The sequence below is a fragment of the Chiloscyllium punctatum genome, chromosome 37 (assembly GCF_047496795.1).
Source record: "Chiloscyllium punctatum isolate Juve2018m chromosome 37, sChiPun1.3, whole genome shotgun sequence".
Classification (NCBI taxonomy): Eukaryota; Metazoa; Chordata; class Chondrichthyes; order Orectolobiformes; family Hemiscylliidae; genus Chiloscyllium; species Chiloscyllium punctatum.
Window position 1 is genome coordinate 23,862,706 of NC_092775.1, and position 19,088 is coordinate 23,881,793.

At 42.8% G+C, this 19,088-nt stretch overlaps 1 protein-coding gene across 3 annotated transcripts in view; it reads right to left on the minus strand.

Moving 5' to 3' along the window:
* Positions 1-19,088, minus strand: part of LOC140462943 (disks large-associated protein 4-like) — a 572,009-nt gene that overhangs the window by 104,884 nt on the left and 448,037 nt on the right. For all 3 annotated transcript variants that reach the window (XM_072556463.1, XM_072556464.1, XM_072556462.1), the window contains 2 exons: positions 14,155-14,302; positions 430-670 (listed from right to left, as the gene is read on the minus strand). In XM_072556463.1, the coding sequence (XP_072412564.1) occupies positions 430-670; positions 14,155-14,302 (389 nt within the window). The remainder of the gene's footprint in view (positions 1-429; positions 671-14,154; positions 14,303-19,088) is intronic.

Consider the following 19,088-nt stretch of genomic DNA (forward strand, 5'->3'; position numbering starts at 1 on the left):
ATGCCCACAACAACAATGCTAAACCCACGAATACAACAAGTAACATATTAACATTTGTATGACTTCTGGTTTCAGGGAACTAAACCATAGACAACAATAATAATTTTTAAAAAACCTTTACTCTACTATGTTTTAATAGATATATGTATAAATTAAATAGCTCATGGATAACCCATGGATATGATTTATATCCTGTGTGATGCTGGCCATTGCTTACTTAGAACTAGCTAATTGTTGAAGGATCAGGTCAGCTCACGATTAGGATGTAAGTGATATGCCAGGGACCTTCATAATGTAATAAACACTATCTGATGCAACATAGGATTTCTTCAAAACAGACCTGTAAAATGTGCACAATCAACTCATTTCTGATCCTTCAAAGTATCACAATGTACTGAATGGGAATTAGATTGTTTATGTGATACTTACTGGTGTTGGTTTGCATGGTTCGAACTGTGGTTGCTATAGGTGGAGGAGACACTGAGCGGACAGATGCATTGTCATCATCCTGAGAACAGCCAGCCTGGATTGCTCTTAGGTAGCTGTGACTTCTTGAGCGGAAACAGCCAGGTATGGGCAGGTCCAGAGCATCCACTGCTTGGGAGTCCACCTCGCTGAAGACAGACTCACAGATATTTTCATATTGATTGCTGAAATCCATTTCTCTTTCCTTCAAATGTAATAAAGTGAAACAGAGTGTGGATTAAGCAATGAAAAGATAACTAAGTACAATGTTTGATACCTTTAGTCATAGTTAAGCAGTCAATGAAAATTTAGTCACATCACGGCCACACACCTGTCCGAATGATATAACATTGTTTGCACTGCACAGGACCTGAGGGGATATTGACTTCAGAAGATGATATAATGAGCGATGACCAAAAGCTTGTTCAAAAAAAATTGCGAGACTTTTAATACAGATAGAAATATAAAGATGTGGAGAAATTTAATGATGGAAACCTCAGTGACTGAAAGCATGGGTTCTAATGCTGGACTGAAGAGACTGACAGAAGAAGAGATCAATAAGGTTGGAGGATAGGGAGGTAAAATCCAAGAACAGACTCCTGAGTGAGGGAGCCCCAAGGCTATACAAAGATTTACACAAAAACAATAAAGTTTTTTATTTCAGTCATGGGAGATCCAGAAGCCAACAAGGTTAGTATAGAAAGTGATAGATCATTAGCAGGACATGACATGGGCTGCGGGGATTTAGATGGATTGATATTTGCAGATAGTGGAGAGTGAGAATTTGACCAGGAGGACATTAGACCAGTTGGGGCTTGAAATGAAAGAACCATCAACACCATGTTTGGGTTTCCTGTAATCAACATTTTGAATGTTACTTTTAGACAGAATCTTAACAGGGGTTTCAAAACTGTGGCTACAAAAACATGATAGAAGCCGAGTCCATTGGAATAAGGGGGCTCACTTCTTGATCTGTGTAAAGGCTGTCTATAAGACTCAAGTTATAAGTAACAACTCACATGAAGCTCAGTAACACCTAATACCCTGCACTTTGCTTGATTGCTATTTAAATGACCAGTTCAATATAATTCTCCTTGCTAACTGCTGATGAATTACAATAGTGTTAGATGAAAAAGGATAAGAGGATATATGTGTGAAGCTTACATGTTGGCACACAGCAGCAGGACTAATAGCCTGTTACTTTGCTTTGGATTCTATGTAATTCTATGTAACATTGGATCATTCGTTGCTGGCATACTGTGACAGTAATACGTATGACCTACAAGGTGACTAAGGCTGCATCTCCTTCCCCGTCAACATAAAGTCGAGTTGTTAATTCAGAAACAGGAAGTGTTGCATGAAGGGTTAAAACTCAGGACAAAAGGGATTTGGAAATCATTTTTACATCAAGCAAGATGAATTGGATGAATGGAGAATTTTGATTTTTAGTCATACACTAAAAGCCATTTGGCCAGAAAGCTGTCATCTAGCTCATCGTGCCTATGCCTGGTCTTTTATACAAATATCTGAATTCTCCCATAACCCTGCAATATTTCTTCTTCAAATGTATCTCTAACTTCCATGAGAAAACTACTACTGAATCCACTTCTAATATCCATTCAATACTACTATGTAAACTAAAGAATTATATTTTGGCAAAAAAGTAAGTTTGACTGTCACAAATAAGTGAAAACATTTGACCTGTTCTACACCTTTAACTAAACATGGAATAAAGCCGTCTAACCTTTTGCATCATGACTTCCCTCACAAAGTAGTAACTAAGTTGCTAAACAATAAATGGAAAAAACACATCTGTGAAAGACTTAAGTATCTGGTTCAAGTCAAATTGCTTTGATGATATTAAATCCTTAGAATATGCTTCCTCTGACGGGATGTTGGTCGGTATGAGTCAGCTTTCATTAATGTAAGATTCTTAAACCATGAAAAGGAATATTGCTGCTTAACAGCTATAGGTATATGTAAAACTAATACCACTTTGAGAAAGAAAATAGACTAATTCACGACTGAGTAATATTTCACTAAGGAAAAAGTGAGGACTGCAGATGCTGGAGATCAGAGCTGAAAATGTGTTGCTGGAAAAGCGCAGTAGGTCAGGCAGCATCCAAGGAGCAGGAGAATCAATGTTTCGGGCATGAGCCCTTCTTCAGGAATGAGGAAAGTGTGTCCAGCAGGCTAAGATAAAAGGTAGGGAGGAGGGACATGGGGGAAGGGCGTTGGAAATGCGATCGGTGGAAGGAGGTTAAGGTGAGGGTGATAGGCCGGAGTGGGGCTGGGGCTGGAGAGGTCAGGAAGAAGATTGCAGGTTAGGAATGTGGGGCTGAGTTCGAGGATTGGGACTGAGACAAGGTGGGGGGAGGGGAAATGAGGAAACTGGAAAAATCTGAGTTCATCCCTTGTGGTCGAAGGGTTCCTAGGCGGAAGATGAGGCGCTCTTCCTCCAGCCGTCATGTTGCTATGGTCTGGCGATGGAGGAGTCCAAGGACCTCCAGACCATCCCTCCAGAACTCCCTCTCTCTGAGGATATAACCCCGCCCCCACTCCCAGCTCCAGCCACACACCAAGTCCTATCTCCCAGCCCTGCCGTGTTTTCACCATCCTCCAGAACTACCCCTCTCTGAGGATAGCCCCACACCGATCTCCGTCCCCACGCCGAACCCCACCCCCACCCCGATCTCCGTCCCCACCCCAATTCCCGCCCCCACACCTAACCCTGCCCCCACTCCCAGCTCCAGCCCCACACCAGCTCCTAGTTCCCAGCCCTGCTGTGTTTTCACTATCCTTCCAGAACTACCCCTCACTGAGGATGAAAGATCAGTCCTCAGCAGAGGCCTCACCTTCATTCCCCTACGCTCTCAGATTAACGAGTTCAACACGCAGCGAGACATCGAACAATTCTTCCGCCGCTTTTGCCTCCGCGCCTCCTTCTTCAACCAGGATTCTCGCCCACCCTCTGATGACCCCTTCTCCCACCTCCAACACACCCCATCCGCCTGGACACCCCGTGCTGGCCTCTTACCTGCCCTCGATCTTTTCATAGCCAACTGCTGCCATGACATTAACTGCCTCAACCTCTCCACCCCTCTCACCCACTCCAACCTCTTGCCCTCGGAACGTGCAGCCCTCCACTCCTTCGTTCCAACCCCGACCTCACTATCAAACCAGCGACATGGGAGGCGCGGTGGTAGTCTGGCGCACCGACCTTTACACCGCTGAGGCTAAACGCCAGCTCACGGACGCCTCTTCCTACTGCCGCCTTGACCATGACCCCACCTCCCACCACCAAACCATCATCTCCCAGACCATCCATAACCTCATCACCTCAGGAGATCTCCCATCCACCGCCTCAAACCTCATAGTCCCACAACCCTGCACCGCCCGTTTCTACCTCCTGCCCAAAATCCACAAACCTGACTGCCCCGGCCGACCCATTGTCTCAGCCTGCTCCTGCCCCACCGAACTCATCTCTTCATACCTTGACACGGTCTTGTCCCCCTTAGTCCAAGAACCCCCCACCTACGTTCAGGACACCACCCACACCCTCCACCTCCTCCATGATTTTCACTTCCCCTGTCTCCAACACCTTCTCTTCACCATGGACATCCAGTACCTGTACACCTCCATCCCCCATCACGAAGGACTCGAAGCCCTCTGCTTCTTCCTTTCCCGCCGACCCAACCAGTACCCTTCCACTGACACCCTCCTTCGACTGATTGAACTGGTCCTCACTCTGAACAACTTCTCTTTCCAATCCTCCCACTTCCTCCAAACCAAAGGAGTAGCCATGGGCACCCGCATGGGCCCCAGCTATGCCTGCCTCTTCGTAGGATATGTGGAACAGTCCATCTTCCGCAGCTACACTGGCACCACCCCCCACCTTTTCCTCTGCTACATCGATGACTGTATCGGCGCTGCCTCGTGTTCCCACGAGGAGGGTGAACAGTTCAGCTACTTTACCAACACCTTCCACCCCAACCTCAAAATTACCTGGACCGTCTCAGACTCCTCCCTCCCCTTCCTGGACCTCTCCATTTCTATCTCGGGCGACCGAATCAACACGGACATTTACTATAAACCAACCGACTCCCACAGCCAACTAGACTACACCTCCTCCCACCCTGCCCCCTGTAAAAATGCCATCCCATATTCCCAATTCCTTCGTCTCTGCCGCATCTGCTCCCAGGAGGACCAGTTCCAATACTGAACAACCCAGATGGCCTCCTTCTTCAAAGACCGCAATATCCCCCCAGACGTGATTGACAATGCCCTCCACCGCATCTCCTCCACTTCCCGCTCCTCTGCCCTTGAGCCCCGCCCCTTCAATTGCCAGGACAGAACCCCACTGGTCCTCACCTACCACCCCACCAACTTCCATAAACATCGTATCATCCGCCGTCATTTCCGCCACCTCCAAATGGACCCCACCACCAGGGATATATTTCCCTCCCCTCCCCTCCCCTATCAGCATTCCGAAAAGACCATTCCCTCTGTGACTCCCTCATCAGGTCCACACCCCCCACCAACCCAACCTCCACTCCTGGCACCTTCTCCTGCAACCGCAAGAAATGCAAAATTTGCGCCCACACCTCCCCCCTTACTTCCCTCTAAGGCCCCAAGGGATCCTTCCATATCCACCACAAATTCACCTGCACCTCCACACACATCATTTACTGCATCTGCTGCACCCGATGTGGCCTCCTCTATATTGGGGAGACAGGCCGCCTACTTGCTGAACGTTTCAGAGAACACCTCTGGGACCCCGGACCAACCAACCCAACCACCCCGTGGCTCAACACTTCAACTCCCCCTCCCACTCCACCAAGGACATGCAGGTCCTTGGACTCCTCCATCGCCAGACCATAGCAACACGACGGCTGGAGGAAGAGCGCCTCATCTTCCGCCTAGGAACCCTCCAACCACAAGGGATGAACTCAGATTTCTCCAGTTTCCTCATTTCCCCTCCCCCCACCTTGTCTCAGTCCCAATCCTCGAACTCAGCACCACCTTCCTAACCTGTAATCTTCTTCCTGACCTCTCCGCCCCCACCCCACTCCGGCCTATCACCCTCACCTGAACCTCCTTCCACCTATCGCATTTCCAACGTCCCTCCCCCAAGTCCCTCCTCCCTACCTTTTATCTTAGCCTGCTTGGCACACCCTCCTCATTCCTGAAGAAGGGCTCATGCCCGAAACGTTGATTCTCCTGCTCCTTGGATGCTGCCCGACCTGCTGCGTTTTTCCAGCAGCACATTTTCAGCTAATATTTCACTAAGACTATACAGTACTAAATGTTCAATTTTTTTAAAGATTACTTACAGCATGGAAACAGGCCCTTCGGCCCAACAAGTCCACACCAATCCGCCGAAGCATAACCCACCCAGACCCATTCCCCTACATTTACCCCTTCACCTAACACTATGGACAATTTAGCATGGCCAATTCACCTAACCTGCACATTTTATTTGGATTGCGGGGGGGAACTAGAGCACCTGGAGGAAACCCACACAGACACAGGGAGAATGTGCAAACTCCACATAGAGAGTGGCCTGAGGCGGGAATTAAACCCTGGTCTCTGGCACTGTGAGGCAACAGTGCTAACCAATAATGTAATGTTGATTATATTATTTTAAAATTATATTGTTGCAATACCTACTTTAGCCTTTTCCAACAAAGTCATGACACATACAAAAATTGAAACTTCTCAGGACCTGTTCATGGCATCTATGCTTGAATGATGTTTCCAATATTGACCGTCTGTTAATTGCTTTGTAAAGAGGGCGCTGAATTTCCACCCTTTACAATATGACCTAATTGGAAACAGTCGAAACCTGTTTCAACTGGTGGTCCTCCAGTTATAGCTGACTGTTGTCAAGTATGATACACTTCAGAGAATTAGGATTTCTGCATGTATGGAGATAGCAGATATGGTGTTTTGCTAGTTACCAGCTGACAGACACAAAAAAAATCACACGGCTACATGCCACGGTACAACATTCATGATGATACAGATTCAACCACTACTGAATATGATGATCTCCACTTTGATTTTATTGACTTTGAACTTTTTCACCTTGTCAGTTCTAATTCATGTACTTCATCTCTGATAGGTCTTTTAAACATCACTCATAGCAGCAGCAGAGAAGGATGAAAAGTCCTTAGAAAACAGTCACATGACGCATGCATAGCATTCACCAACACAGAAATACAAAGCTCAGTGAGGCCTCAAAGTCACATCCGGTGAGCCAGTAACATGATCAGGTGTCAGAATCCAAGACAACTGGGAAGATTCTGGACAGAATCTTAAAGGGGCTATGCGATGTGCGCTCTGGTGGGATTTGTGGCAGAATCATGGGAGAAGTCTGGAACAGCAGTAGAAATATTGTGTGGTTCATTTCCAGAGGTAGGGCAAACAATAAGGGGCAACTTTTTCACACAGAGGGTGGTACATGTATGGAATGAGCTGCCAGAGCAAGTGATGGAGGCTAGTACAATTGCAACATTTAAGAGGCATTTGGATGGGTTTTTGAATAGAAAGGGTTTGGAGGGATATGGGCCGGGTGCTGGCAGGTGGGACTAAATTGGGTTGGGATATCTGGTCGGCATGGACGGGTTTGACCGAAGGGTCTGTTTCCATGCTGTACATCTCTATGACTCTATGAGTCTACCATGAGTGGCAGGATGTCTCAGACATTTTCAGTGATATCCACCTCCACTGACATAGTGATCACCTCCTCGGAGCTTCCTTGGATCCGAAGACACGGGTGCTGTCTAAGTGGGAGCTGACTCTGTCCACTGCCCTGTACATTCAATCCATCAGCTTACATCAGGTGGAGGAAAGCCTCACTTTGGTCATTCAGTACCTCACTGAATTGCTCACGAGTTCCTGACAAATAAAAAGGTGTAGGTGGATGATGAGGTAAAAGATGGAGAAAGGACACGTTGCAGTGAAGATTTTCTCAAAACAATTCAACTCCTCTTCCTTGGTCCCCCATAACCATCCTGCAAAAGCCCAGAGTCTGCCTCCTGTCCCATTGGCTGATTCTGCCTCAGCTGTCTCCCCGCGCCCCCCCCCACTCCTCTTGAAGTACAGTTAGGACAGTCTTCCATAGAATCGTCAGAGTCCTCAAAACCTAGAAGATGTTGGCCATGAGGTCTCTCAGGATCAAGGGAATGAGCCTCCAGCTGTCCTGAAGCAATAGGAGTAGCACCATATTAGACTAATAGGAAAAGGAAGGGAAAGAATTTGTAGATTCTCAAGGGAGTTCACTGAGGTGTTTTGAAATTGTTTAATAGCTTACAAATTGCTTTATCTGTCCTTTGTGAAATAAAGTGATGAAAATTAGAAATAGGATTTAAAAGGATAAGAGATCCAAGATGTTGTTACGAGGTTAAAAAGCTGATATATCTAACCTGTGGCAACTGGAATGAATGTGACGGGTTGGACATGAAAATATTTCCATGTTTTAATTTATTTGAGTTCATCTCTTATCGAACATTCAACTGTTTCCTTAATTAACTTCGTTCACATGATTATTTTAATTCCACAAATATGAAACACAAACATTTAAATTCACACAAGTATTATATTCAAAACATTATTTGACAGAAAATATTCGTTTCACATTGAACTTAATTGCATTTATTTTACTTCACTTGGCTTGACTCTAGTTTAATTAGATTTACAATTTTTACAATATAATTTCTACTAACCATTCTTTATGTCCTCCGTGTTACTTTTAAATGCTCAGGATCCAAATTGACTTCTATACCCATTTCCTCAATGTTTGGTAGCAACATTCTTAATGTTTTATCGTCAGTGTCAAAGACAGCCTCTGGAGTAGCATTTTCAATGCTACTATCTTCAGTGTTTGTTGAAACATTAAACATTTCCTGATAGACCACATTAACAACCTTCCTTTTTAAGCCAAAACAAGTATTTTCTTTGATGTTCCTACTTAGATGTTATGATGCTCTGATGTTTTTTAACAGGTGATTTGATTCTGTTGTTCCCATAAGAGGAACACTGATTGGGTCAGGTGGCTCAGGTTGTAATTGTACTTTACAAATTGTACGATACAATGTAGGTGGCAGTTTTGCCACTGTGTGCTAGCATATGACTAACAAATCTCTGGTGTAATACCAACATCATCCTCTGCATGTGACTCATATTAATGAAGAGGATCAGAGATTAAAGGGGTCTTGGTCCCTTATATGCAGCACTGGTTCATCCTTGCACTCTGATGCATCTTGCTTGAGCATCTTCATTTTCCCTTTCTCTAAATTGCTGTCTGTCACAGTTGGTCTTTTTTTTTACCTTTTGCTCCAGACATTTTGTCTTCACTTACTATTTATGCCACCAATGGTTTTTCCTTACAAAGTAATGATATATATATAATGCACATAGAACTTATGAAATATTAAAGAAAACAGGGAGTAATGACATGAAGTTGACACATTCTTTCTTGGAATGCATTGTTAAAGTTGGTGAAAGCACATATTAAGGCTTCAGCTTTAATACCTGTCACATTCACTTCGAATGCCCATAGAGTGAATATCTCAGTTCATTACTTGTAAGAACATTTTGGTTCTCTTGTTTTTTTCCAATCATATTTCTAATTTTCATCCTGTTATTTCCCAGACAAAGGACAGATGACCCAACTTGAAAAATATTGAAGTAAACAATTTTGAAACACCTAGATGAACTATCTTGGGAATCTACAAGTTCTTTCCCTTCCTTTTCCTATTATTCCAATGTGGTAGTACTCCTATTGCCTCAGGAGAGTTAGAGGTTCATTCTCTTGATCCTGAGATACCTTGTGGACAACATCCTCTGAGTTTTGATGACTCTGAGAATTCTGTGAAAGACTTGTCCCAACTGTATTTATGCAGGAGGCAGAATCAGCCTCAAACTTAGATTCTAGTGTCGCGGCCTGCTGGCTGCTAAAACACAGATAGATAGCGAGTTTTATAGAGTCATAGAGAAATACAGCACGGAAACAGACCCTTTGGTCCAACTCTTCCATGCCAACCAGATAACCCAACCCAATCTAGTCCCACCTGCCAGCACCCGGCCCATATCCCTCCAAACCCTTCCTATTCATACACCCATCCAAATGCTTTTTAAATGTTGTAATTGTACCAGCCTCCAACACTTGCTCTGGTAGCTCATTCCATACACGTACCACCCTCTGCGTGAAAAAGTTTCCCCTTAGGTCTCTTCTATCTTTCACCTCTCACCCTAAACCTATGCCCTCTAGTTCTGGACTCCCTGACCCACAGAAAAGACTTTGCCTATTTACTCTATCCATGCTCCTCATAATTTTGTAAACCTCTATAAGGTCATCCCTCAGCCTCCGATGCTCCAGGAAAATCAGCCCCAGCCTGTTCAGCTTCTCCCTGTAGCACAGATCCTCCAACCCTGGCAACATCCTTGTAAATCTTTTCTGAAGTTTCATAACATCTTTCCAATAGGAAGGAGACCAGAATTGCATGCAATATTCCAACAATGGCCTAGCCAATGTCCTGTACAGCCGCAACATGACCTCCCAACTCCTGTACTCAATACTCTGACCAATAAAGGACAGCATACCAAACGCCTTCTTCACTATCCTATCTACCTGCGACTCTACTTTCAAGGAGCTATGAACCTGCACTCCAAGGTCTCTTTGTTCAGCAACACTCCCTAGGACCTTACCATTAAGTGTTTAAGTCCTGCTAAGATTTGCTTTCCCAAAATACAGCAGCTTGCATTTATCTGAATTAAACTCCATCTGCCACTTCTCAGCCCATTGGCCCATTTGGTCCAGATCCTGTTGTAATCTGAGGTAACCATCTTCGCTGTCCACTACACCTACAAAGATTTGTAGCTCAGGTTGAGGTTTTGGATGTAAATTTGCTTGCTGAGCTAGAAGGTTCATTTTCAGACATTTCATCACCATACTAGGTGACATCATCAGCATGGTGGCTCAGTGGTTAGCACAGCTGCCTCAGAGCACCAGGGTCCCAGGTTCGATTCCAGCGTCGGGTGACTGTCTGTGTGGAACTTGCACATTCTCCCTGTGTTTGTGTGGGTTTCCTCTGGGTGCTCTGGTTTCCTCCCACAGTCAAAAGATGTGCAGGTCAGGTGAATTGGCCATGCTAAATTACCCATAGTGTTAGGTGCATTAGTTAGAGGGAAATGGGTCTGGGTGGCTTACTCTTCAGAGGGTCGGTGTGGACTGGTTGGGCCGAAGGTGTTGAGCACTCGTGTTATGACCTGCTTTCTATATATGTATTAAGGTTTCCTTGGGTTGATGATATCATTTCCTGTGGTGATGTCATTTTCCGTTCTGTTTCTCAGAGTGTGGTCAATAGGCTCCAAGTCGATGTGTTTGTTGATAGAGTTCCAGTCAGAATGCCACCCTTCTAGGAATTTGCATGTGTGTCTCCTAGAGCATGGCATTCCAACTGGAACTCTATCACCAAACACATTGACTTGGATCCCATTTATCATCGCCTGAGAAAAAGCACAGGAAATGACATCACCACAGGAAATGACATCACCAACCCAAGGAAACCTAAACACATAAACAGAAAGTGGGTCATAACATCAGCGCTTCACCAGAGGGTCATTGATAACGTTATCTAGTATGGTGACGAAACATCTGAAAACAAACCTTCCAGCTCAGTAAGCAAACTTATATCTGGACACAGATAGGTTACTAATTTGGTTAAACAGCAAACGGCACTGGATACATTGGTTAAATAAAACTCTGAAGTCACAAAATCTAGACACCAGACACAATGCAAATAAAGCAGTCAGTGCTAAAGGTGTTAGCATAATGTAAAAGGCAACAGCTGTCCTAGACCGACATACCCCAACAAATTATCAACCAGACAAAGAAGCCCCAGTCAGAAAGGCACCAGGTCCTGCTACACAATGAAACAAACAGTAGCAAGCCATCCAAATGATTGACAATGTGTCAAACTATTAAGCGAGTCTCCCTGATTGGCCAGAACTGTAGAAAGTTCCAGAAAACCAACCAAAAACGTATAAAAACAGGGTTCATCTGCAGACTAATCTCTTGGACCCTTTTGGACCTTCTGAGGAGACTGACATGACAAAAGGTAAGAGACCAGCTGACCACCTGGAGAGAGAGAAGAGAAAAGAAAGCAGCTTCACAGTCCCGCAGAGAGAGAAAGTAGCTGAGATAATCTACAGGAGACTTGTGAAGTGTTGAGCTTAAGAGGCCAAATAGGATTAGAGACAGTATTGTTTTGTAGGAAAAACTATTGTAACTTGTTGCCTAATAAAATAGGACTGTTTTGCATTAGTGGCACCTTGTGTTCATAGTAATTTGACCACTTTGGTATTGTGGGACATCTGGACAAACTTATTCATAACATTCTGGTTGGAGTTGTCTAACTTCTGTAAGGAGGTATGAGATAATACCAGGCTTTTGCAGGATGGTTATGAGGGGAAAAGGAAGTGGAGTTAGAGTGTTTTGACATGTGTCCTTTCATCTCACCATCCACATGCATGTTTTTATTAGTGAAGAACTAGCGAGCACATTTTGTGGGAACCACCAACTAGGCTCACCCGAGTAGTTTGGGCAGAGAATGTTGAACTTTGCTACTTTTGATGAAGTACGAGATGTGTGAGGTTTTTGGAGGGCATATCACCCCACAAGGCCTAACAGGATTGTACATGGACAATGAAATGATTGCAAGTTAAATGTAGCTTCATGTATTTGACCTTTCAATGTCTTAGTGCCCAGCAGTCATGCATCCTGTGCTGTTGTCTATCAAATTGACCTTGACTCCATCTGCCCTGGGCACTGCCCCAAGCATTTTTCACAGTTAAATGTACCAACAGTATAGGCAGGGCTGTTGAAATCCCTGCTAGACGACCCATATTTGCACCCCTGTGGTGTGGTTACGATGTCAACTCCCCGACAACATGTCACTTAGTCCAGGTATCATCCTACCAAGTTCAGTTTAAATTGGCCCAAAGACCTCAGAGGAGTTTTCTAACAAACTAAACATGGAGTCAGACAGACAGTTTGCTTTTACATGTACAGATTTTTAAAAAAATAATTCATGGGATGTGGGCTTTGCTGGCTGGGTCAGCATTTCTTGCCCTTGAAAAAGTGGTGGTTAGCAACTTTGTTGAACTGCTGGAGCCATTAGCTGTTAGGGAGCGAGTTCCAGGACTTTGATCCAACAACACTAAAGGAACGGTGATATACTTCCTCAGTCAGCATGTTGAGTAGCTTGGAGGGGAACGTGCAGGTGGTGGTTTTCCCATGTATCTGCTAACACTGTCCTTCTTGAAGGAAATGGTTTTGGAAGGTGCTGCTGAGAAATCTTGCTGAATTTTCGTCTCCCATCTTGTAGACGATAGACTCTGCTGCTACTGAGTGTTGTTGCTGGAGGGAGTGGATATTTGTGGATGTAGTGCCAATCAAACAGATTTTGTTTTGTCCTGGATGGTGCCAAGCATTTTGAATGCCTAAGTTGGCCAGTTGTTGCTGGCTTCCTTCAGAAGTAATTTTGACTTCTTTAAACTACCACATGCACTGACAATTGCTTACCATGACGAGTTAATATTCCCCCCAATACTTTCTATTTAGTGCATTTATATTAATAGTTGTTTTTCAACAGTTGCTAATGGCTTTCATCCAGCGTATTTACTAATAGTAGCTCATTTATCCTTAACTTAGATTTTCTCAAGCACCAACTTGAATCTTGTGTTCAACCAAGCATTCACAATTCGGGTAAATTGCAGTTTAAATGTATACAGGAATATTCCACATTGTCTCATCAAATCATCCCTACCAAACAATTTGCAAACTCTCTCCACAATATTCTATTCAGCATTACCTAACCAGGATCAGCATAGAATAGATGCAGAACAAACATCTGTATTCAGTCAAATGCTTTGAATGGCTATTGCACAGGTGGTCATTCAGACAATATACCAGAACTTGCAGATTGTGTGAATAAAATTTAATTTAAGAATGGCATTCTAATGATGGCAATTGCCCAGATTCAGAGCAGTGAAAATGACTGGAATTTTTTTTTTCATTTGTTCTGAATTATTAATACAACCTTATGCTGAAACATTAAGTTTACTTTATTCACCGATGAGATGTGGGCATTGCTGGATAGACCAGCATTTACTGCCCTTCCTGTATTGCCCTTGAGAAGGTGGTGGTGAGCTGCCTTCCAGAACCACTGCAATCCTTTTGCATATACTCACAATGACATTAAGAAGGGAGTTCCAGGATTTTGACCAATGAATGTTAAGCATTGATTGTTTTGTAGCAGTAGTATTTACTCATAATTTCATTATCATGCACCTAAACTGCCTGGACCCTGGTCTGATAATATGTACCCACATAAAGTAAGAAAAACATTTGGTATTTTATTTCCAGGAACCAGTTGAAAAAGCACATAATCCCCACTATGTGGCTCATATAGGTTACTTTTTAATGTTATTGCATGAAAATCTTCCCCCTTCCTTGACCTCCACAATTTTGAAACCAATGATTTGGTCATTGGAATCGTCTAGGATAGTTAACTAACTAGCTGCAAAATCAGTCAATTTTTCTTGTTGTTTTAGTTTATTTTGTGATATCCAAAGACAGCCTAAATGGCATTGTTTATGTCAAGAGACCAAAATTATACAGACCTGGTTAATCGGGTTGGATTTGAGAGTGTCTGAGCTTCCCATGTAGTCCTCATGCCATCCATGAAAGCTGGGTGAGTTCAGTTCTGCTGTATCCAGACAATCAAGACTCCTGTGGATGGATTCACTCACTGATGCAAGGTAGCTGTGGCTGTACAATGAAGATTATATTGAAGATTGTTCATTAAAACACATTGGCATTCAATGTACTCATTCACATTTTTAACATTTTTCTCAGAATGATATAATTTGAGAATTACACAGAATTATGTCGAATATACAACCTAGAAAAAGACCATTCAGCTCAACTGTTCCGTGATCGTGTTTATGGTCAGCATGATACTTTCCTACACCTCTTCATCCAATTCCACCAGTTTCAAGCATAAGAATTCAGATATGCATAGGTCATTGAAACGTAAAAGGAAAATGCACATTTAAACTGTTTATTTCAGGCAACCTAGTTCTATAACAGTTGATTCTTACAGATGCACTTAGAATGCATCAGAAACAGAGCTTAAGCTGAGTTTATGTCATCTTGTATATTCTTAGGGTCATGCAATTAACTCAACTTCTAGACATATGTTTAAATTCTATTTAGAGCAGCATGTGACACATCAGCTTCACCAAGTCATGTAGCAAAAAATACTTCAAAAACGAAATGGACCCTTTAGAAAATACAGTATATTTACAGAAAATAACATGAATTGCTGTGGTATTTTCATTCTGAATGAAAAAAATGCCCTTTAACTGTTTCCTTGAATAACAGTAATTCTGTAACTGTTGTGTTATTGTACAAATAGTCGGATTGTCGTGCAAAGGCAAATTTTAGATTTGCCTGATTAAAACTTGCAAACTTTTATAAGTTTTTGAGGTCAGAAAACATAATAAGATAATAGTTTAATCTTGAGCTTTATGATACAATGTGAACACATTGATTGTACCAAGCAGCAGCATCACACCATCGTGTCATGGTACAATCAGTGATAAAGCCAGAAGTCAAAGTACCTTAGTTTCACATTGTTGTGATTTTTACTGCAGTATTTAGCTGCATCAAACATCTGGATTCTAACAGAAATTCCTATGAGAACCGATGGAGATGGAGAGCAGGCAGAGTGTTAGAGAGAGAATGGTTTCATTTGGAAAATGGGGAAGCCACGTCCATAAGGTCACTTTCTTCTTTGTTCTGCATTGCCCATTCAGTGTAAGAGCAGAGAGGAATAAGCAGGGGAATGGGCAGAGGAGTCCATTTAACAAAGTTTCATCACCTACATGCTGGAACAAGCGCCATCAGCAATTCATTCTTCAGGGAGAGGATTTAAACCACAGGAAATCATAGATTTACATGAGTCAGTCATTATTTCTGTAAAACTACAGTTTAGAATTGCAAGTGAGTCAAGATATACAGGATGGATCTTTTATGTTTATAGTGAAATCAACAGATCCAATTACTGTTTCAAGAATGTGTGAGAATTACTATTAAGGACAGCTTTGCAAATTATGCGAATTGGCATGTGATTAAGCAAAACCTAGAATATGACAGTATCAAACACGATCTCTGGGATTGGTTCCACAGATCAGTAACAATGATGAATGCATCCTATCATGTATTTAACTATCGTAACTTTAATATTTTAGCTGCATGGGATATTAAATTTCATGATTTATGTAAATGTTCTGCACATTTAAAATAAGCTGTAAAGGCCTATAAGTATCTAAGTAATGGAGCTGATAACTGATTTTGTGAGGTGGAGAAGTAACATCGCAAATCCTAAATGGAAATTAGAGGTTACCCTGTTAAGAAATCAGGCAGAGTCATCAGCATGAGCCACACAAAACACAGTTAGTAATAATAAGGACCTACATGCTGGAACAAGAGCAATCAGCAATTCATTCTCCGGGGAGAGGATTTAAACCACAGGAACTCATAGCTTTACATGAGTCAATCATGATTTCTGTAAAACTACAGTTTAGAATTGCACGTGAGTCAAGGCCAGATATCTTCATGAAATGGGAAACCAACAAATGATCCATTAATGGACCATTAATGAACCAGGATATAATTATTTGTAGAAAAGCTGAACTAGTGATAATGTGAGCTTTAACATAATTGTTTGTACCAGACAAGTATAACATGAAATAGAGTTAGCAGATTACCCAGAACACTTAGACAGAAAAATTTGCATTTGTTATAAACTTTGGAAGTAGATAATCTGAAAACTGTTTGCAACAACAACTCCTTGCATTCATATTGCATTTTTAATGATGAGAACAGATATTGAACCAAATGAAGGAGAAAATAGGAAGAAGGTGGCCAAATGATGAATCGGAGAACAGGTTTTTGTGAAATTCTGAAAGGAAAAGAGGGAGACGGGGAGGATTAGAGAGAAAGTTTCAAAAAACGTGGTCCAGACATTACCAATGGCAGTATGAAGGGAGGAAGGGATGCAAGAAGCCTGTGTTGGTAGGGTGTACTTGTGGGCCTGGGGCATGTTTTCTGACAAAGGGTCACTGGACTTGAAACATCAACTCTGTTTTGTCTCTCCAAAGAATGCTGCCAGACCTGTTGAGTTTCTCTAGCACTTTTTGTTTCAGATGTCCACCGTACAGGTCTTCATTTTATCATGGTATTGTCACTAGACTATTAATCCAGAGATCCAAGTATGTTCTGGGGAGATGGATTAGTATCCCAGCATGGCAGATGGTGGAATTTGAATTTAATAAAAATCTGGAATTGAGCATCTAATGGTGAGCAATGAAACCATTGTTGATTACTGAAAAAAAACCCATCTGGTTCACTGATGTCTTTGATCGAAGGAAACTGGTGTCCTCACCTGGTCTGGTTTGGTCTATATGCGATTCCAGGCCCACAGAAATGTGGTTGACTTTTATCTGCCCTATGGGCAATTAGGAATGGTCAATAAATGCCGGCCTAGTCAGTGACACTCACATCACGTGAATGCATTTTAAGAAACTAGCCTGTGCCAGTGTTTAACATTCATGAACCTGTTCTCTAACACAAAATAATATGTTCAAGCCTTGTGCCTTTTTTTTTGAATTAGCTGGTGCTTGGGAGTCTATTGTTCTTTGTTGTTCTCTTTATGGCCACGCCTCAACTAATGAGACTTGTTTTACCAACCAATCCGTAATCTTTTCTCCTGTTGTTGGATTGATTCTTGTGTCTTTGAAATGACACTTTGATCTTTTACTGTAAATTCTGTGTCCTATGATCCTGGCCCACTAGCTACTTGACAAAGAAGCAGCACTCTGAGAGCTCAACCTGTTGGACTAGAAACTGGGCTAACAGGATAATCCTTGGAGATGGCTTTGTTTATGATCAAGACCATGGGAATTAATGCCAGGCAAGATAGACAGCTTGCTGTGAATATTGGGACAAGAGTTTAAGGAGGACTTGAAAAACATCATTATCAGGAAAGAAAAGATAAAATCAAGGTTTGTGCGAAGATTTGTAGCTCAGATGCCCGTTGTTGTGGTTCTGTTCATCAAGCTGGGACCACTAGGACTCATAACAGCACACAAATCAACAGCCACTCTCAGACAACAACTCACCAGGACAAAAGACCCGATACCCAGCATGAGCAAAACCAATGTAGTATACAAAATCCCATGCAAGGACTGTACAAAACACTACATAGGACAAACAGGAAGACAGCTAACGATCTGCATCCATGAACACCAACTAGCCACGAAACAACACGACCAGCTATCCTTCGTAGCCACACACGCAGACGACAAGCAACAAGAGTTTGACTGGAACAACACTACTATTATATTTCCAAGCCAAACAGAGAACAGCCAGGGAACTCCTAGAGGCATGGCACTCATCCACAGATTCAATCAATAAGCACATCGACCTGGACCCAATATACCAACCACTTCAGTTGGACAGCCGGAACTGACAACCGGAAGCGGCAGATTCAAATCGCTACAAATGCCAGAGGAAAGATCACAGAAGCGCTTCACAGGAGGCTCCCAAGCACTGAGAATGTCACCTAGACAGGGGACGAAACGTCTGCAACACAAATCCCCAGCTCGGCGAACAGAACCACAACAAGATGATAAAATGTGATGAGATAGAAGTCGTAATTACTGGGGATAAACTGCTGCCCAATGTAAAAGCTGAGGGAGGGACTCAATAAGAATATTTTAGGATAGGGAATGTTGCTAGAACAAGGTGAGCTAATCAAAAGAGGAGAGGCCATCAGAACAATATAGGAACGTAAAAATTTTCAGGTCCACACTGCTCCTATAGCAGCTTCAATAGTACAAGGTGCTGGCAAGTATTAGAAATAGAGGAGAATGAACATCGGATGCAAACCTCAAAATATTTGCTTTCTTGCAGCATTTGATGAAGTAACCTGGCAGATCCAGGGAAAAGGGAGAAAATGAAGGCTGCAGATGATGGAGATCAGAGTCGAGGCTGTGGTGGTGGAAAAGCACAGCAGGTCAGGCAGCACCTAAGGAGAAGAAGATTGGATGTTTCGGGCAAAAGCCCTTCATCAGGAATTGTTGGAAAAGCTCAGCAGATCTGGCAGCATCTGTGAGAGAAATCAGAACTGAGGAAGAGTCACTGGATCCAAAGTGTTAACTCTGATTTCTCTCACAGATGCTGCCAGACCTGCTGAGCTTTTCCAACAATTTCTGATGAAGGGCTTTTGCCCAAAAGGTCGATTCTCCTCCTCCTCAGATGCTGCCAGACCTGCTGAGCTTTTCCAGCACCACAGTTCCAGGGAAAAGCCTATATGGAGTAATTAGAGTGGCAACATATCTGGCTGCAAAACAATGTTGATACCAAAATTGCTTCATTATTTTACAGGGATATTTAGTCATGTAGCGCCACTGTGGCAAACACTGAAAAGACTGTTTTAGCATTTATAAAATTTCCAAGAATAAGTACTTTTGGCTCTTGTTCTCCTTCT